This window comes from Phalacrocorax aristotelis, chromosome 2 (assembly GCF_949628215.1).
Source record: "Phalacrocorax aristotelis chromosome 2, bGulAri2.1, whole genome shotgun sequence".
NCBI lineage: Eukaryota > Metazoa > Chordata > Aves > Suliformes > Phalacrocoracidae > Phalacrocorax > Phalacrocorax aristotelis.
This window is the reverse complement of record NC_134277.1, coordinates 37406224-37427371: the sequence shown is the minus strand read 5'-3', so window position 1 is coordinate 37427371 and position 21148 is coordinate 37406224. Positions and strand designations below refer to the sequence as shown.

The 21148-nt window shown below is 36.7% G+C and overlaps 1 protein-coding gene across 3 annotated transcripts in view; it reads left to right on the top strand.

Moving 5' to 3' along the window:
- SKAP2 (src kinase associated phosphoprotein 2) overlaps positions 1-21148 on the top strand; it is a 119742-nt gene that overhangs the window by 59508 nt on the left and 39086 nt on the right. For all 3 annotated transcript variants that reach the window (XM_075083109.1, XM_075083107.1, XM_075083108.1), the window contains 5 exons: positions 9319-9396; positions 10133-10216; positions 18929-19053; positions 19953-20016; positions 20370-20471. In XM_075083109.1, the coding sequence (XP_074939210.1) occupies positions 9319-9396; positions 10133-10216; positions 18929-19053; positions 19953-20016; positions 20370-20471 (453 nt within the window). The remainder of the gene's footprint in view (positions 1-9318; positions 9397-10132; positions 10217-18928; positions 19054-19952; positions 20017-20369; positions 20472-21148) is intronic.

Genomic DNA, 21148 nt, shown 5'->3' with positions numbered 1-21148 from the left:
GGCAATGAGGCAGAACATTCAAGCCATTTTGTGTTTGCAGAAATACATAAAATGCGGAAAATGAAAACTAGCTTTTGTGGACCTCTTCATTGAAATCTGTGAGTGCTACTTTTAAAGATGTGAGTCTGTTTTTAGCTGACTGTAGGAATTCTGATTTCTTCCTTTATACAGATGAAAGATTTTTCAGGTCCAACCAGTAATGTTAAAACTTTTTTTGATCAAGGATATGAGCTGTTGGAGCATTTAAAATGCTCGAAGTGTGTATGTATGTTTCCTTTCAGAAGCTTAGCAGGCCAAGCATTTGGCCAGGGATCAGAACAGTTGGAACTTTGCAGACTACATAGCTAATCCGAGAGGGCTGCCACTTGGCATAAGTGACTTCCATATATAAAGCATCATACAATTTACATTGGGTTTTTCACTAGTGTTTTGTGGTAGACTGAGAATTTCCTTGTTTTCCTGGATTTGTTTGGTATTGCTTATTGTATTTCTAGTGTGTTATGCTTCTGGTGAGAGCAGTAGTTAAAATGTTCCCCTGCCCAAATATCCCTATCACAGATTGAAATTCAAATGAGGTTATTTTCCTGTTCAGCTAAATTTGGTATGTTTTGAACTGTAAGTTGTTCTTTTTTTGTGGGTTTTAATTTTTTTTTTTTTTATTTAGGGGGCTTAAACAAGCTTTGGAACTAGAAACAGAACAACTTAGGTAAGGAGGTATATACAATAGAGCTTACTTAGGAGAGGATACAGGACAAAAAATTTGGGAAATGATAAAATTATGAGGAAGAAAATTTATATGCTTTTTGTTTAATTGATGCATGATTTGTGAAAAATCTAGCTTGCATGGTATTACCAAAATTTGGGTAAGAGTCACAGAGGTCATATGATTTAAGCTCTCAAAAGTGTTGTTGAGTAATAATTGGATTACTAGGATGCTGAAACTAAAAGAACATGTATTACTAATTTTCAAATATAATTTGAAAGTTCATTGTTTAGCTTTGCAAGAAATGACATTTGGCAGTTTTCCTGCCACAACATATTAAATCCTTCTCATGTTCATTTAAATAGTTGTCATTGCTTAGTCTCAGTTTAGCCTTATTTGCTGAATGAAATGTGCCAGTTGCCCAAAGATGAAATTTTAGACCCTTCAAAAGTATTAATTAAAAACATTATGACAAAATCATAGCTATAGTTCTGATTACCATAACTTTTTCGTAAGGTGTTGTGATATGTGGTTATTGCCAAGGGATTCTTATGCTTACCAGGTGGCTATTTTAAAGAGTAGTAAACTGCAGTGTACTCTTGTATTGTAGTATTACCTTTTCCAGATGTTTTAGATGTTAAGCTGAAAATTGTTTTTTTTTCACCTGGACATATTAAATGCTAGCTTTTAACTTGCTGTTTGATAAACCTATAAGACTTTCTTCCTACTAATCATCTGGGAATACAGAAATCATGATGTGGTTAAAGACGCTATCCATATGAAATTTGACATCAAGCTGGTCATACTACAGCTGTAGACTCTCTGTTCCTGGCCTTTTAATTTTCTCTGATTAGCTGACAGCACCTTCTGTGGTTCAGCTATCATGTAGATATTCTGAATCTTTCCTTCAGGTTTCTAATCAAAATTGGATGTGTGTGCTTGTCTGTAAGATGATGTTGGGAAATTTCAGCTTGCCGACATAATTTCATGAGAATTTCCAGTACCTCTAATTGATCCATGATCGTCTATTTTGACTTGATTCTCTCTGCAGTGCAGAGGCATTGTTTTTATCTCTGTGTTTCCCTGCATATTTTATTTCTTGTATCAAAGTAGGAAGCTGAACTTCTTGTTGCATAGGCAAAATTTGTATTAATCTCTACAACAGATACACTTTTCTGTTAGCTGTAGTGTGAGCCTTTGGGTGAATGAAACCTTTCTCTCTTGTGCTGGAATGAACGATTAAACTTTAATGATCCTTGGAGGAATTTAAGCAAAACTTTTACATTTCTATGCCTTGTATTACAGTGGTGTGAGTGGTAGACCTTGTACAAGAGACCTTTTCTTTACTGCTGTATCTCCTTTCTGTCGTCTTGCCTCAGAATCTTTGAGAAGCAGCAGAAATGGGAAGGCTGCTCCTGTGAAGTGTGCAGTGGCCCCTTTATTCCTGGGGATAAAGCCTGCTCACAGCAGAAAACATTACTTTGCCTTTTTTTCGTCATGTGCTGTGGGTGTCATTTGCGAAACTTTAATAGTTATCGATGTGAAAGTCGAATCTGGATCCAAGGGGTTGAAAGCCACGAATACCTCTGTACATTAAGGTGCTATGCAAAATGTAACAGTGGCGTTTTAGAACCAATTTGAAAGCCAACAAAAGAGTCCAGGACAATATTGGTTTATGAATTCAAAGTTAAGTTCAGATGAGGAGGCTGTGATCCAGGATAATTCCATTAGGCTGTGGGTCCTGGTGAATGGAGTCTGACTGGCTGACTTCTGTAATTTATTTTAAAAAAAGAAAAAGTCTTTGTCAAATGAAATAGGTTGCAACTACTAAAGAAACTTTGGTCAGAAAACAGTTGAGGATTGGGAAGACATAGATGTAAGATTTTTTAAAATTTAAAATATCTAAATAAACTTTTAACTAGGGGCTAACTGGAAATGACAAAAAAGAGACAGATTTCAAGCATGCTAACTGCTTAAAAGAACTAAATATTTCTGTAAAGAATATGTCACAGTGGTTTTTAGGCTGCCTGGCCCACTGCCTTCTCCTGAGCTTACAGGAAGGGAAGGGAGGAGAAATGCTCATACTGCTCTCCTTCCAAGGGAGGAGTCAGGAAGAAATACTCAGTGTTTAGGCCTCTGAGGGTGCGGTATAAGTGTTTTGTAACCCAAACATTATATCCCAAATTAGAAAAAATTAAAACGAGAAACAGATGACACTGCTTTAAGTATTCTTTAATAAAATACACTGCTGGCTCTTCTTAAAGGAATGTATCAAGGCAAGTTATTCTGTGAAAATTATTGTAAACTATTAGAGAACACAATGGTGAATGCTGGGGATGGCTTCAGAGCAGAACTCCATAGACTAGGCAGTCTTTGGAACAAGCACTTTGAAGACCAAAATGCTAACTTGAACCAATGTTTCAAAAGCTACACGTTTTCATTTTATTTATTACCCTGAATGAAATGCATTTTCTTTAACATTTATCTTTTGATTCTTGCATGTTAAACTAATTCAGAGCTATTAGGCTACTACATTTGCAAAGTACTGAAGTGGTGTTTGTGGAGAGTGTTCAAGGCAGCCAATGAAGCTAATGAGATTTTATGTGATCTTCCTACTGATAACTTTTCTTTAATCAGAAAACTCTAGGAAATGTGAGTTTTTAAAATTCAGTATACCTTAATTGTCTCTTTAATTTAAAAAAAGTAGGGACAAAGTATGCATATGAAAGTAAAACACCTCCTCTTTAGCCTAGATTCACAGTGCTTGTGCAACAGATGTGACTGCAGTGTATTGCTATGTACAGATTCAAAGATAATTGAATCCCTCTGTAGTAGCTGTTAGAAATAGGTAAATGCTATATTTCCAGATCAAAATGAAATGAAGGGATATGAAGAATTTTGGAAGAAGTGTGTGAGAAGGGGGATGGGAGGGAAGAAAAGAAGATCAGAATATTTTTTCTGTTGCTGGAAACATTATACCTTCTTTGCTCAACTTTAACACAAATATTTTCAGAAAATCTTTGCCAATTTAGAATTGTAGTCTGAGGGATATCATAAAAGCCCTGAGATTGAGGACAAACCCTCTATTTTCTGCACTTTAAAGGACACTGTTTTAATACTTAGAGTAGCAACTCTTTGTTTTTAGAGAAACATCCGGTTTTATACTAGATTACAAGATACACTTTCATTTTTCCTTTCTGTTTTCTAGGTGGTGGCAGGCAGAGTTTTTACTAATGATACTACAAACAGGAATGGGTTTCAGTTTCTCCTTCTGTATAAATGGATCTTCAGTGTAGTAAAAAGCAAGCTGAAAAAATAATTTTCAATAACAGTGACTTTTGGTTTTTTGTGTTAAAGGAAAGTAGAGAAATAGCCATCACTGTTTTCTCCGTATAATCAAATTAACGTATTTTGTCCTGGCAGTTTTCTTTTACAAAGACTGAAGAAGAGTTAATTATTATTTGAGTAAGAAGTCTTTACCATTATAATAGCTAAACCTATGGTCCTCTACTAGGAAGCAAACTGTAATCAACCACTTAGCTGTTACTGAATTACACTTATCTCCACTTCGCCTGTTTAACTTCCCATAAGCATGCTAAGCACCTCTTTAGAATGCATTGACCTCTAATTATTTCTTGCTTTATGTATCCCTTAGCCCACATTGAAGAAATAAAAAATATTCCTGTTGGTATATGGTGCAGAATAATACAACCTGGTTTTGTTTTATTTATTTTGTGTACAGAATGAAATTTTTAACAGCTTTGGGTCCTCCAAAAAACCAAAATGCCATGCACAATGATTGAATTTCATGCTTTATCCTATGAGGTGACACTGATTAAACTGTTTTTAAGTAATGGTCCAAATGCACTATTGCAGTAGGGTGTAAAATTGCATCATTCAGGCTTTTGACTGTATGATTACCAAGTTGCACAAAGTCGTAGCCATCCCATGATCTGTAGTTTGAGGTCTTTCTGAAGTCACAAGATGCATTGGATTTGTGGGATTTGTGAAGTGGAACTTGTACATTAATACACCTAAGTTAATAATGTTCATGTTTTTTTGAAGTCAAAGCATGACTGGTAGAAAAGCTGGCTTTATGCTTGACTGAGAGCATTTCACTTTCTTTTCACTGGAGGAATTTTTAGCCTGGCAGCAATAGCATTATAATAACTGCCAGCTGCTCACTTGGCACAAGAGTGCCTAGAACCAAGAGGAAGAGCCTGGTGCATTATATGTGTAATTTACTTTTCTCTAAAACTTGAAGCTTTAGGCCTCATAAATATTTTGATCTGGTCTTTGATGGCCTTTGTACACACCAGTCTGGGACTATGCATGTGAAGCATAGCTTGCAGATTTTAGTTTGGAGTACATTGAAGTAATTCCCACCAGGATAAGAGAAATAATTCTGAGAGATTCATCTGTGAGTGGGTGGTCAAAAAAGAAGGAAAACCTTTAACATTAAGCAGATGGACCTCCCTCGTTTTATACTGTATATTGGGAATGCAAGATAATAATCTCCCCAAATATTGGATAGTATTGACTTGATTTTCACATCAAAAGAATAAGCTTCAAGACATTATTTGTGAGGTAGAAACTTGGGAGTGGAAAGGAGAGGTTTTTTGTATCCTCAACTCTGTGCTTGCCTACCACTGTCAGGGCAATGATACAGCAGAAATTAGATTTGGAAGGGTACAGAGGAGCAATTGTACTTTTCTCCACCTGTAAACTCACAGAGCTGCAAGCCACAGAGCACTTCTTAACTTACTTTACTCTTTGGTATTTAAAACTGGCTTCAGAAACTACAGTGTACCAAAGGATAAGCCATGGAAGACTGTGGGCCTTTTAACATCTTTATTTCTAAACCCTTGAGACTTACCTGGAAACACACCATACAGGGGTAGGAAGTAGATAGGAAGACATGGTGGTCTCTGCTCTGATTTTGGGAGAGAAATTTTGCTCTGATCTGGTAGTCAGTTTGACCATAAGTACTTGAGCAACAAACACTAAGGCACCCAAGAAAGTTAATACCAGTGGGTGCTATCTTGCGGCCCAAGGATGCAAGTTCCTTACATCTCTACATTTAATTTCTTATATTGGACAATCTCTAGTGAAATTAGAGGAAACTGAAATTCAGGCCATTTCACCTGCATCCATGAGGGAAGGGAACAATTTTCTTTGTCCTTGGGTGTAGATGGGGAGTATAATATTTAGGAATTCAGAGCTTTAAACTCTAAAGGAGTATGTGATTTGAAGGGAGTGGTTTAATTTGCTTCATAGTTCTTTATTAAAAAAATAGTAATGCCTTCTTTCCTGGCAGTCTTTCTCTGTGTTAAATAGATCCTTTGTAGAAGGAGCTGTCTTATTCAGTCCTGTGCAGTAGTCAACTAATGAGTCTCTGATCTCAGCTGCTAGTGTGATGTAAACAAATGTTGCTTTACTGTAACAGAGTGCTGCTTTAGTGATACTTTTTTTAGTAGGTTTGTGCCAAGCCTGATCTGTTTCAAAGGAATGGGGAAGCAACACTTTGAGAGCAACTGCAAAAACCAACCTGTTGTGGAAATCCCAAGCTTTCTGTTGGGATGTCCCACATCTAGGGGTTGCAGTTCAGTCTGAATCCCATTTGAGATGTGGACGAGAGAGCAAAGCAATGAAAAAGTGGAAGAAAGGTAACAGTTTAGGATTCTTCCATGCTGGCTCTGGGCAGTAGCTGGAAGGAAGATGTCATTCTCTCTTTTCTTCCTCTCCTTGGTTTTGTTCCAGTACAGGGGTGAGAGTGTATCTTTGTTTGTACTTTCTTCCCACCACATGTGCACAAAACCTGTGGTAAATGAGAATCTGAGAGGAGGTGGTTCTTTCTCTTTCCTTTATACTTTTCATATTACTTATTTTCCATCCCCTTCCTTCTGGATGTACAGGGGAATGAAAGAAGAAATTTAGCCAGATTTATGTTTTTTCTTCCATGTACAGCTGTATGTGTCTTGGAATATTACAACTGGGTCCCTTTCTCCTGTCTTTTCACTACAGTTCCATCATATTTTGTGGTTCCCAGGCTTCTCTGACAGAAGGATGATAATATGCATGTGATCTGGTTTTGCTTCAGCTACTTACAGATTGTGAGTAGTAAGCAGTGGAGCTGACCCAGCTGCTGCTTGTTCCGTGGGGTTGCTGCCTCAGTTGCTTTGAGAAACAGAATAAGAAACTGGCTTCTCTACAAGTTGAGGGTGGGAGGACTTTTCTGCAGTGTCACCAGAACAGTGGAAGACTACCTTTTTTTCATGCAGGTTCTTTTCCTCACGAGCTTTCAGTGCCCTGTGCAAAATAAACGTAGTTTCAGAAAATGCCATCATCAAATTTATCCCAACTTGTCTCAGCGGAAGCAGTGAAACTGGGAGTGGAATTTTGATGCTCTGAGGTAGCTGGTTCAGCTGAGCTTCTACCTATAGGCAGGATAACATTAAGTAGTCCCCAGAGTATGTGCTTGTTTGGGATGTGTGTGTCCCGTTTGATTTGACTGTTCACAAAATGATCACTTGCCAAGCTTTCTCATAAAAAACCAAACTGATGCAAACAATGTATAAAATTAGATCCAAATAGTTGTTGAAATTCTTAAACCAATTCACTCTGATTTTTGAATTTTGTTTAATTATGTTTTGTCTTCCACATCTGTGGGGATGTGCTGTTCTAAAATGAGCCCCATGGGATGAGGTAAAGCTGTAAGTGTTGCACACTGATGCCTCCCAATGACCAATATAAAGCAGCACACTATGTATATTTGTAAAACTCTTCACCTCCCCCACTCATAATACCATCATTAGATCATCTTTTAAAGTAACTATTAAACTTACCATGTACCAGTCAGCAAGTGTCTTTGTGTTAAATCCTCATTTCATGTTGTGCAGTGATTGCATTTTATCAGGCGAGGGGGGACAGCTGCAGCATTTTAAAATGCATGTGCATGGAGCCAATATCTCTCGTATTTTTAACACAGTAGTAAGAATTCAACTGAAACTGAAATAATAGCTAGAGTACTCCTAATCTTTAAAAATAGTATTAATAAAAAAACCTCAGTGGAAATATCAACGTATGTAAAATTTTATCTACTACCTTATGGTAGCCAACAAAATATTTTGTCAACTAAAAGGCCAGTTGTATTATTTAAGGAATGCATTCTCATTTTAAGTATTTTTTAAAAATAACATTTTCTTCAAGTTCCTACCTCTTTTTCTTGTATTTTTCCTCTCACAACTGTATTTAAATAAGGCCACTGTAAACCAACTTATTTGTGGACACTGATTTTAAAAAAAAATGTCTATTTTAAGGGGCAACCTAAAATCCAGGAAGTTGGCACCACCTTCCAGAGACAGTGGTCTTGGTTCAAGGTCAACCAATTGATCTTTAACCCACCCTGCATAGCTTGAAGTGTTGTTTTGGGTTGTGTGTTTTTTTTTTTAAGCGCAGGGGCTGTCTGCTGATATCAGTCCTTTTTTGTATTTTTAGATTGGTAGAACTTAATGAGATTACATATATTTTGATGAACGATTGCTGCCCTGTAAACTTGCCGCCTACCTACAGTGACTCTTATGAATATTTGATGATAATAAGTAGTAGGAACTTCACTGTGATGCTAACATGCACTTAAAAAACCAGCAGCACAGGAAAAGCTTTTGTTCTGCTTTTTTTGCTTGTGGTAAACAGTATGACTTTTATATACATGTTAATAATTAGGCATATCTAGCATATTTCTGTTCTTAATTCTCGGAGTTCCATTTAAATAATAATTCTGTTGTTTTAGGAGGGGAAGGATGCAGGATGGAGGATGCAATTTTTAACATGTAGATTTCTATTTTAAGTTGAGGCAGGGTTGACTGGTTGGTCTCGTGCTTCTAGCTATGAATTAGCAGTTGAGAAAAAGGAAAAAATACAATGGAACACTTACCATTTTGCAGATGCAGCCATGTTCTACAGAATCTAAAATTAATACCTGTAGATCAACAATTTTGCAGACTGCTGTGCAATGTCTTTGGTCTATCCAGTATCGCCTTATAGATCCTATACGTGGTACTTCTGTGTCATATTGAAAATTAGGCAATGTCAGCAGGCATCACCTTTTATTATCTATTCATCTGGTTTCTTTTTTTGTGGGCAGTGTAACAGAAGGACCTCACCTTGTGTTTTGTTTCGAGATGTTTTTCTCTGAAGCTGGTACTGAAAACCACATTCCTGATTTAATTATGTTGAATTGTGATACTTGGTTTTGTTTGCCCATTTGAAACTTACTGCTTTCATTATCCAACTTGCTTTACAGACCATGTTCAAAACACAAAGTAATGTTTTCTAAGTTGCTGTAGCTTGTTTAATTACATATTGTTTTGTTCTGAGGCTTGCAGACTAGACAGCTATATCTTCCCTTACTAAAGTGGTGAAGACAGCAGAAACAGCTTTGACATTTATAGTTAGAGGGTTTTTGTACTTAAAGTAATCTGGTATAGTAGTTACTAGAATTTTTTTTTTCTGTAGCTCTTGCATATTGAGTGTGTAAAATCCGTAAGATTATTCATGCTAGTATAGTATTTTTCTTGAAAAGTGGTGTTTTACAGAACTTATATTTCTTTCAGGGAATCAATTTCCTCCTATTGCAGCTCAAGATCTTCAGTTTGTTCTGAAGGCTGGATACCTTGAAAAACGCAGGAAAGGTAAGTATAATTAACTTTGTGAAAGCTAGTGCATGTTTTATATCTGGGAAGTCTATGTCAGTATTTGATGTTATACACAAAAATAACTTTCTACAGGAGTGATAAATGGAATAGAAGCTGAAATGTTGAAGTATTATTATGCAAAAGAAGCACAGCACATAATTGCTCCTGTAGTATTAAAAGAAAATCCTATTTCTTTATTGACTGAAAAAAATCATGCTGTGAAAGTCCACTGTCAGCCGTTATTCAGAGACTTTCAGATATTTTTGAAGAAAACATTAGGAGCGTATGTGAAAGTACCATATGTTGACTTCATGTTTCAGTGAGCATCAAGATTTATTTTCCTTCAAGAGGGCAAATATTGATCTCAGCTTTGGTTCAGTCAATATTTACCTTGATTGAATAAATCTTATATTGTCACTTTAATACCCACTTAATGCTGCAATAACTCTAGGAAATATTTAGGAAGTTCTTCATTATTTCCTTATATTTAATGTTACACATGACTTCTCTCCTTTATATGATTTCAAATTCCCATTTGTCTTCTTACCACTGATTTTTATTTCTAATTTCCTTCTCAGTGCCATACATTTCTCTCCCTCATATCCAGATTTTGTTTCCTTTCCTTAGCACCTTCCCTGTCTCCTCCTCCCTCTTACCTCACCCTTGAAAAGTAGTAACATATTTGTGTTCAGTAATGACATAAAGTATATAACACAAATTATATTAATTGCAGATCACAGCTTTCTCGGCTTTGAATGGCAGAAACGTTGGTGTGCTATCAGTAAGACAGTCTTCTATTATTACGGAAGTGACAAAGGTGATTATAATAATTATGATAAACTATAAAAATGATCTTTTAATGCACAGAAGAATACAAAAGCTTTAGTGGAGTTGGAAACTGAATCTAAGGTCATTTTAAGAAAGCAAATGAAACTTTTAAAAGAATAGGTGGTTCTTAAACAGTGCTGTGAATTTTAAAAATGTGCAAGTATTCTTCAGACATGTAAATGATGTGCGCATTTTCTAAAGCAGGGAAACTGAGGAAAAAAGAATAAGGTACTTGTAAAGCTACTTTGTGTGCCAATAACAGCTGGCTATTAGGTTTGATAGCATGCTGGTACTCAATTAATTTACTGGATAGAAAATATTCTCTCTGTCCAAATAGGATTTTCATTGCAAAACACCCTCTAGCAATTACAGCTTCAGAGTTTTTTGAAGATGGTTCTATCCAGGAAAATGTTATCCTAAAAACTACATGGCGGAGTTTCATGTTTCTGAATAGCTTACATTCTGAAAAAGCTAGAAATGGAGTAATGAATTTGACTAAAAGCCAGTCATGGAGACTAAAGCTAGCTTCTGAAGGTGCTTTTATCTTTTAATGGCCAGTTTAGAAAGAATTTGGCATAAAAGTTGGGATATCACTTTGAAATTTTTAAAACTGACAGTCAAAACATCTTTTAAATTGTATGCCAAGTACATTTGATGTTTAAGGGTAAAACAAACGATACAGAAATATATTTGAGTAAATTTCATTCCTCAATATGCTGACTCATTTAAACTCATCCTCTCTTTAAAAAGAAAATAAATAAAGTAAAGGTCTAATTGTAAGTCCAGTTTTCATCTAGCTACAATTTCCCATCATATTTTCTTTTTCCAAAATATATCTGCTAAATGTTCCCTTTTCTTCTGTATTCTCTTCTTGGGGTTTACAGAAGCATAAACAATCTTCAAAAATTTTGAGGAGGTGTGGCATAACACTGATTTGTCAGTAACAATTTATTTCTTTCTCTGGAAAATTACCTTGTGCTGTTTGTATATAGTTCTACATTATCTAGTACTTAAAAATGGCATATTTTTTTTGTCAGATATATTGCTAGTTCTTTAAGATTGTCTGGGATTTAAAATCTTTGCTTCTTCATGTGCTAGTTTTTTAAAAAACTTGGTTTTTTTTCTTCCTTATGTCTGTTCTAATGATTATTTATGCTTTCTAGCATATGGTCTTTGAATTAAGGCAGGAAAACTGCCCACCTACCTTTTTCCATCTTTTTCTTTTTTTTTTTCCTTATCTTTTGCAACAACCTGACTGTCAAGGCTACGTTGTCATTTCTAATACCTATGTTGAAAGTTAAGGGACGCGGAAGCATGTTCCCCAGCGCTTGGCAGGTTGGTGTCATGTTAGGAACTAACTGTGATACACTGTGATATGTCTTTCCTTTATGGGTCTGTAGACAGATGCTTTGGCTTATACTTTTACAGCTTTTGTAGGCTGCAGGTTGATTGGAGAGATCCTCCTAACTGTAACCTAATGATGTGGGAGAGTCACATAGTCCATGGGACATCTTTTGGGAATTGTATAGCCATGGCTGGTCTCTAAACAGTACCTTGTGGGGGAAGCAAATTGATCAGGTGCATGAATTTCTGCCCTACCTCCATGTGACTGGTGCTGTTAGGTGCTACTAGAAAAAGTAGCGCAGCATAGTGGAATTGTTTTGTCTTGCAGATTTGGGATGACCAACAGTCACTCCAGTACTTGCCTTGGAGGAAGAAAGCTTTTTTCTAGGCTGGTCAGAGGTATTCTCTTCGGCCTTCTGATGCCATAGTATGTAAAGGTACCGGTTTCAGTTCAGGAGCAAATTGCCATCATTGTGTGGAAACTGGATACCAGTGATTGCTCTAGTTCCATGGCAAACTAGTTTGCTGTTGAAACTGAGCTCTCATCCTGATGGTTGTGAACTTACGTCCTGCTGTTTGTCATGCTGTTTAGCTGTAGATTGTCACCATGGATGAGGTGTGCAATGAGACAATCCTGAGGAGATCTGACATTCAGTCGCTGGAAGAACCTGAAACTGCTTTCATTCCCACTATTATGGCCAGCAGCAGGACCTGCTGTAGTACGCTATCGTATTGGGGCCCCCCTTCTTTTGCTGTGGCCCTTAATGCTGTACCAGATAACTTGGCCCATACAGAAAATGAAGGCATGTTCTTGTGAACTGTAGTACAGTGGTGAAGTGTGAATTTGGGTGGCTTCACGCAAATTGGTGCCACCTCCTGAATAGTTGGGATGGCGTCTGTCTGAGCGATGCCAGTCTTCCCTTGCCTGTACAGTGTCTGCAGATGTTTTGTATCAGCTGGGCCCTGGTTTCTGATGGGTTCCAGGACTGATTCACACATCACACGACAGGAAAATTCCCCCTCGTTGATGTGAACCTGGTTTGAAGAGAGGCAAGGGAGAGGGGGATTCCTTTATATGCTCAGTCCTGCTGCCTGTGTCACTTTTAATGGGTGATGGAGTACTAGTGCCTGTGTGTTGTGGGACGTAATGCAGAGAGGCAGCGGGGGTTTCTAGGTCCTGTTTGGCTTGTTTTGCGTTCTGTATGTTTTTAAAACTGGACACGAAGGCGAATAATCTGTGAAGGATATTTTGTGTCTGGTGCGGTGTGTATTTTGTTGGCCAAAGTTTGATTTTCATGCTTAAATATAACTGTCAATGTAACTGGTTGCTAAATGTGAGTCTATAGGATGCCTTTTTATTAGGTTGTGGAGATTTGTTTTTTCCAAAACACTTTTAATTCTTCTTTCTTCTTTCTACATTAGGAAAGCAAGGAGTATGGAAGTGTATAAAGCTCACAGACTCATAGTTTCAGAATCATTTACTCAGACCTGAATGATGAAAAATATGAGGCCTAGTCTGGGAGAATATAGTAGAAGCTAAAGCCTGTGAAAATACAGTAAATGACTGTGTGTTTGTGTATGTGTGTTCATCTAAGAGATTACAAGCATCCTTTTAACAGTTGTGATGCCTGCAGGCTAATGAATGTCTTGTTTCCCTGTTTCCTCCTCTATTTTCTCCTACATTTGGTGCAGCATGGGATACTGAAGCAATGTTATTTATCCCTGCAATATAGACAGGTCTAAGTGAATCACCTACATTTTTTTCCCCCTGATCAACGATATGTGGAGCAGATGGAGGAACAAGGCTTAAAGGTTTGACCTAATTACATGTCAGAAATAGGTATTGCAGGAAGTGCATATATATTTGTGCTTGTGCTGCAATATCTGTTGCCTGTATGTGGCCCACAACATTGTACAGAAGCGTGTTCAAATGTGAGAGCTGGTTTGGATTTCCAGAAGCTTGCCTGGTCCTCCTTTTCATAGTCTTTCCTTCCATAAACTTTTTACAGTCTGTCTCTTTGCTTTGTTTCCATGCAGTTGCATCCTGAGGTGGGTACCTGTTTGCATATTGTTTTGCTATATGATCTCTGGCAGTTCCTGTGTACTCAGGCACCTAGGTGGTATGGCTACCCTTTCAGACCTCAGAGAACATGTGATGAAGGAAAATTAATTTGTTGCTTTATAAATGAATGAATTAATGGCTTCATTACTCCTTCCTCACTAGACCACAATGTTATATGCCCTTCTGTCTCAGCAAACTGGAGACATCAGCTAAATGTTTAGGAAGACAGTAATTGATAACTTCCTGGTAATTTTTTCCCCTGTTAATGGGCACTAAAAATTTATTTTCATTTTTATAACTTGAAAATGGGATCTGCCTGCCTGCCAGCAATATGATGTAGAAGGGGGGGATAATTCAGAGGCTTTTAGAAAAGTCTGAGTTTACTTATTTTTATTTTCATTCTTTTTTATCTTTTAACGTGGATATGAAAATTTTGGATTTATCTGAACAGTAGGATAATGATGGCCAGCCCAATGGATACACTACTTCTCTTCGTGCAAAAGAGGGTTTTTGTTTTATTTTGTTTTGTTTTTTTGAAGAACTTTGTGACTGAACAATATTAAAGGAGAAGGAAGCCTAGTTGCATTTGCAAATCTGTCCTAGTAACTCACCTAACCAGGCTACTGGAATTTCTGCCACATGCTAAGCTTGCACATTTCTCCTTCAAGGAGTGAGGAAAGATATAAAAACCCAGTGGAAAGCTGTTGAGCTATCATTTTACTTTTAGCTACAGACCTCCTTTACTTAGTGCTCCCTGTCTGAACAGCCACGTAGGAAAGGCAAAAATCCTTGTTTAGTTTAGACTATACTTTTGACAGAATCCATAACTGAAATATGCGGGAATTGTGAATGTTCAATAGGACTTTGTCGTAGCAAGGTGATGGCAATCAAAGGCATCTATCTAATGAATACCGAATCTCTTCTGCTAAGACAATGTTAAATTCAGACCTCCAGAGGCACACTTGCCATTAATAGTGTGTTGTTTAAAAAGCAACTGTTGAGTATAAGCAAACTGAATATAAACAAACTGTTGCCCTAAATAATGTAGTTCGATCACTGCCACCATTCCTTCATTTTTTAAAATTTAGATTTCTCAGAGGACTAGATTAAAGGAAAGGAAGAAAAATTTACATTTCAGATCTGCTATCTGAAAGGAAAGAACTCTTATGCATGCGTTTGGAAAGGGCTGTTCCAAAAGCTGGAAAAGGAATTACCATTTTGGACATACTGACACTATTTTTAGAAAGCAGACATCCTGCATAAGGAAAAGTATGTGAAACTACATTTAACACAAAACCATGTAAACCATAAGATCTTACAGGCTCCTAATTTCAAGATGAAGAGAGTTAAATTATATGTTCTAATAGTACCTATAAATACTTTATCACACTCTGAAATCTTTCTGTTTGCCTTTGTTCCTTATGCCTTTCTCTGTAACTTCTTTCCTTTCTACTATTTCGTCCTCTCTGTTCTTCAGAATGCACTAATTCTTTTTACATGTGCTAATAATATGGGCACATCGCCTTAGGCCTCAAATTTACAACGCAATCATTTCAAGACCCTGTTGAAGGTTTACCCTTCTTTGTTTTAAAAGTTCCCATGGACTCAGTTATGCAAGGTTACTTCAAAGCCCTTTTTCTCTGCTTCCCTTGAGACTATTTTTCCCAATATAATATTGGCCCTGTTTCCGTTGTTAACAACATTTCACTATTTTTAGGATGAATGAAGTTTATATGTAAGAAAAATGTTTAAAGTGGCTCTCAAATTTCATTCAGATCTGTATTTTCTCTATTTTAAATATAGCCCCCCATATTTGTTTCTCTCAAATATCTATATACTAGTTTTGAATTTTTTTTTAAATACTTAGTGCCTGACTCTCCCCACTCTGTTATACAAGCTTTTTACAATTCTAAATTAATGATGCAAAATGATCTACACAGACCCAGATTTATTTTTCTGTTGTGTGCCTGATATGGGGAGAAGGGAAGAGGAGATTAGAATAAACAACAACTTATTCTGAAATTAGATTTGACCTAATGGTGGAACAACTTATGCTTGATGAAGTTCACGATCCTTTTTGTTTTTACAAGACTGGTAGTATTATACCTTTGCAATTCTGTTCTATGTTGTTCTGGGACAACTTACAGGTTTCCTGTTGTTGAATTGCAAAGCCCTATCTTGAGAAAATAAGAGGCAGCAAGAATGTTATTGTTCTTCAGAGAAGTGTGTTCCATCCGTGTGTGTCTCCCTAGTTCCTCCTAAATATGCTGTTGCATTCCTGCCTAGGCAAAACTCTGGTTCTGATTTGGGGTTTCAAAATTAAAGTGAAATCTCTGTAATGTAAGAACAATACAGAAGCTACCTTTAAGGCTCTCACCATAAACCCCAACTCTATTTAATTTTAAGTCTCTAAGTAAAATCTTTAAGTTTTCAAAATTTTTAAACATCAAAACCTATTTAAATCTCCCTAAAGCACAGTCTCCAGAAAATATTTCTGATATAAACAATATAACTTGGTATGTGAAAGTTCACAGACGTGAACTGGAGAACTGTGGCACTAACTTCACACAGCAGCTTTAAACTGAAAGCCCAAGTCTGTCTGGACACCTGTTTAGCTGCAAGCCTTTACTGATAAATGAAGTCGAGGTGATTGTTGAGTCTGTTGATCACAAGATGGCCCTGCCTTCAAGCCTGCACCTGATCACTGTGCCTGACCAAACAGCTGCCATGGGTTATGGTTTGTTCCATGGTGATCAGGTGTTGGGGTTGGTCTCCACCCCTACCTGGAAAGGTGTATTCTGCAAGAGCAACTTGGATTTGTAGACCTCCACTGCTTGTCACCATCAGAGCATGCAGCTGAGCTATAGCTAACCTGTGTCCTGCCGTTCTGTATCTGTGAAGCCATTTCTCAGGACCTACTAGGTCTTGTCTCCAGCTTGCTGCCACAGGGATCGTGAATGCATACTGAGAGTCTTTCTTTCAACATAAATGGGTTCTAGGTCAGGACTGTGAAGTATCTCATTGTCCTAAAATTTCCTCATGGTCAACGTTTTAAGTATATGTATAATGCTACACTGGGCTTTAATCAGAGGTCCTTTATTGCACAGACAATTAGACAGAAAAGGTGCAATGCTATGAGTAGTCTGTTGCTGTAAAGGACAGTGAAACAATTTAATAGCAAAGGATATATATTTATTTTTGGTGGTACATACAGGTAATTTTGATTAGCACTGGAACAGCATGTTCAGAGAGATAAGACAAAGACAGTATAAACAATAAAACAATCACGTGCATTATGGATACCATTCACTGCATTCCCCTTCCAGTGCAAAGTACAGTATATTTCTGTTTTAACTGTAATGCTCTTTGAAAGAACGAGTACCAGTACAGAGATCAACTGTGATTATCTCTGTAAAGCTCTATTACCATAAAAGGGATCATCCATGTCACAAAGAAGCAGACTCAGAAAATAATCCAAGGGATTAAATTTGTATACTTGCTTCACTTTTATCTTGGCAAAATGTTTTTACCTTTTGAACCTGGTGTTTGTTTATTCTGTCTGCATGCTCCTGTCGTCTTGTGTTTTGATAAACCTCCAGGATGGGAGAGTGAGAAATTAGTGTGTTTCACTTTATCTTCTCCCTGAGGTCACAAGTGAGGGAACAATAAAATTTCTAGGCAGAAATGCATTTCATTAAAAGGGGACCTAGTTAACCTATTGCAAGTTATTATTTCTAATATCTGCCTTGGTGTAATTCCATGAATTTTGCATCTGTGTGCTGTTTGATACAAGGGTGGAGGATTGAGCAAATATAAAATATCAGTACTGTATCATTAGTACTTAATCAAGACATAATAAAACATACTGTGGGGGAAGGGACTAGAAGAGAAAATAGAACAGTGCCCTGGATTTTCTCATATAACTGCTCTTTGGTATTTACTTGCCCTGGGTGAGAGTTCATAAAAAGGTGGAAGGACAAAGAATTTGTGTCTACGTACATGTAAAATTACTAGAAGAGTATTTGTATGGTGACTGCCCTTACGTCCATTGATGTTCATGTTGCTGTGTTAGCCAGTTTTTGCCCTCTCAGGAGCGGAAAAAAGATTTGCTTTCCTACTAAATTTCCAGAAAGCTGAAAAATGATGTTGAATATTGTAGTTTTCCTTGTTTTTTTCTGTTGTAGAAGTTTCCTCCTTTTGTTGACAAATATAAGCAATGGATGCTCGATTTGCACCTAAGTTCTATTCAGCAATACTTAAAGTAGTTTTGCTGTTGTGCTTGATGCTTATTGCTAATTAATGCTTTTCTTTACTGTGGAAAAACCCACACTTAATGGCTTTTTCTTTCATTTGCAACTGCACTTTGGTCTTTGTTTGCCTGAGCAAAATGTGACTGATGATGCCTGTCTTCACTTGAATGCTGCACTGTGATATGCAGAAATTGCAAAACTGATTTACTTTTACTTTTTTGGTTCAAAACATGCCAGAGCACATAAAATCAGATGTAGAGTTTGGTCTGAAGAGCTCAGAAGGAGCACACAGGTGCTGCTTGCCCAACATGCAGTATATTTGAAGTCAGGCCTGTTCCAAGTGATACTTTTATAAACCAGAACCTTAGAAAAGTTGAATTGTCTTTAAAACAACCACATGGCTCTACATAATAAACTGTGGTAGGGCTCAGTACTTTTATTAGCTAATTAAACATTTGCTGTGTTGAGAGAAGTGCTTTTGGAACACACGCCTGAATTTATAACAAAATTCATTCTATGTTTCTGCCATGTGGAGAGGAGGCACATCTGGGAGTGGGTGGGAAAATGTGAAGAGAAGCTTTTCCAATTGCTTAAAAAGGAGTTTGAAGTTTATTTTTTTGAGTGAAGTGGTTAGTTTAGGAGGGAGTTCAGCAAGTTCTGAGCTAGACAGGTTTTCCCATTGGTTTACTGAACCTGAAAGAGACATTGATTTATAGGAAGCATGTCTTGCAAGTTCCAGTTTCTTGGCTTTCCCTAGATACAAGTGTCATAACATGCACTTCTTACTAAATAACACCACCATCTGCAAACATCCCCCTGTGGAATTCCTTAGGCATCCTACAGAAAAATGTACTTTTGTGTACGTCTTTCTTTATTTTAAAGCTTTATTTCCAGAAGCATCACCTAATCATTTTGCTAAAAACCTCTCTGTTCTTTTGTAAAATTCATGAAATAGAGAACAAAATCTGAATAAACGATAACCTGCTGAGCCACTTACGTTTACTGTTGTAAATGAAGCTCTAACTTTGTTTTTTATCTCCAACAGACAAACAACAGAAAGGTGAATTTGCCTTAGAGGGCTACACCATCAGAATGAATAATAGCCTTCGGAAGGATGCAAAGAAAGATTGCTGTTTTGAAATCTCTGCTCCTGATAAGCGCATTTATCAGGTTGGACTTTTTTATGTTGACTTGAAATTAAATTGATAAAGCCGTTACCATTCCAGTTACTGAATTAACATTTCAGTAAAACAACTTTCAATGACATATTAATGAAAAAAGGACCCCTCGCTTGCTTATATCGGATATTCACATATTAGGAAAAAATCTGATTAAAAATATGTATGTATGTGTTCAAATATTATCTTTTTGGACAAGAGCAAGGATATCTGTCATCTTTATCTATTGGTCATTTCAATGTTAGCATTTTAATATCTATTGTATAGTATGTCTGCATGATTTCTTGGATGAATTATAGTAAAAAAAGTTAAAATATGTATCAGTGTTAAATACATATTGTATTGGTCATGGCTTTGCAAGGAAGATCTACATAAAGGCACATATCAGCTGTGCAATTCAGAGATCTATCAGCTAGACATCAATATGGAATGTAAGTTTAATAAGTTTTAAATATCTGAGATTGCAGCTGAAAGCCAGTTAATTAAGCTGTCAGGTAGTGTGTTGGAGTCTGACAAGAACATTTTTAAGAAAACTGTACCCAGCAGTCTAAAGAAATTCATGGGTGTCTTCTAATTGTCAAGGGCAAATTTTGTTCATCAGTTCTGGCTTTGACATTGATGAAGAGAAGCAGCTTTTTTCTGCACAGCTGCCAGCTGCTGATCAGAGTTTCAAATCCATCATCCTCTCCTTCAATTACGTAAATTTGTCAAAATTAGCTGTACATTATAAGAAGCATCCTTGCAAGAAAAGTACCAGAAGACATGAAAAGAATTACTAATGGTTTCTTGAGGAAGTGATGAGAATGCTACAGTCCCTCTTTTTTATTGCTAATGAAATTGTAGTTGTGTTTTTGTCATTACTGCTATTAGTTATTAATAAACATTTAATAGTTCACAGCTGCCACTCCCAAAGAAGCAGAGGAATGGGTACAGCAAGTCAAATTTGTAATTCAAGGTAAGCCAGCCAGTAAAGCAGTAGCCTTTATTGCCTGTACTGCTTAGTGATGGTAGTTCTGTCCATTAACATGCCTGTCACGTTTATGTATCTAGTGTTCCCACTTGTTCAAGTTTTGAGTAGCAAGTCCTAGTTCTTAATCATATTGCAGCTTTTACATGACTTTTCTCCTTTTTTCCAAGAACACTATTTAGCTTGAAAACTCTTCCATACGAACACTGTAAGAAAATAAGCAGAATGTACTTCTTTGACCACCAGCTCATAGAATATGAATTGTGTTTTCATCTTGCATAAATTTCTGCTTAGGCATTCTTTTCTATGAAATGTTAACTTTTCAAACTGCTGTTACATAGATATGGAATCTAATACTATTCCTGAGGAGGAGGAAGAGGAATATGATGATGTTGGACAAGTGAGCAGTGAACCATTAGAAGATATTTATGAAGAAGTTAAAGGTATTGTTGAGATTTTATTATTTTGACTTGTGATCATTTTGTCTACTTCTAGTTTGATAACTCTGGGTGTCTAAAACTGAGTAAAGTAACCCAATAAATAAAATACTTTCAGATTTCGAGTTTTGCTGTGATGTTGAAAAAAGAATGTGTCTTCAACCAGGTTTGAGTGAGAACAGTTCAGTTTTCTTTAACGGGCATCAAAATAGTGTAGAATGTGTAAAAGTGGTCTCAGGGGACTTTCGGCTCATTAACTAACATTCTCTGGTACGCAAATTTTTTAATTAAAAAATTGACTTGCCTTACAGGTTTTTCCACCAACTTGCCCATCATTTCTTCTTTATTCATTCTGGCATTTGTATTAAGCAAAAGTTCACTATCACTTCATATGTTATCAGCTGTTGCCTTATTATATTATAATATTATATATTATATCTTGCATGATATTATAATCCTGCAAGAAAGCAATGTGTTGGTTTGAAAGGGCTCTGGAGATGAACTGTAAATAAAGGCAACACGAGTATTGATATTGTTTTCTTTCATACCTTCCAACATGACTATGATTATACAGACACTTTTTACTGTGGACTTTCTGATGTGGTCGAATGATTATGCCTCTAAATGTCCAAGTGTATCTATCAGATGGCAAAACAAAAGAAAAAGAGCTTGGCAAAACCTCT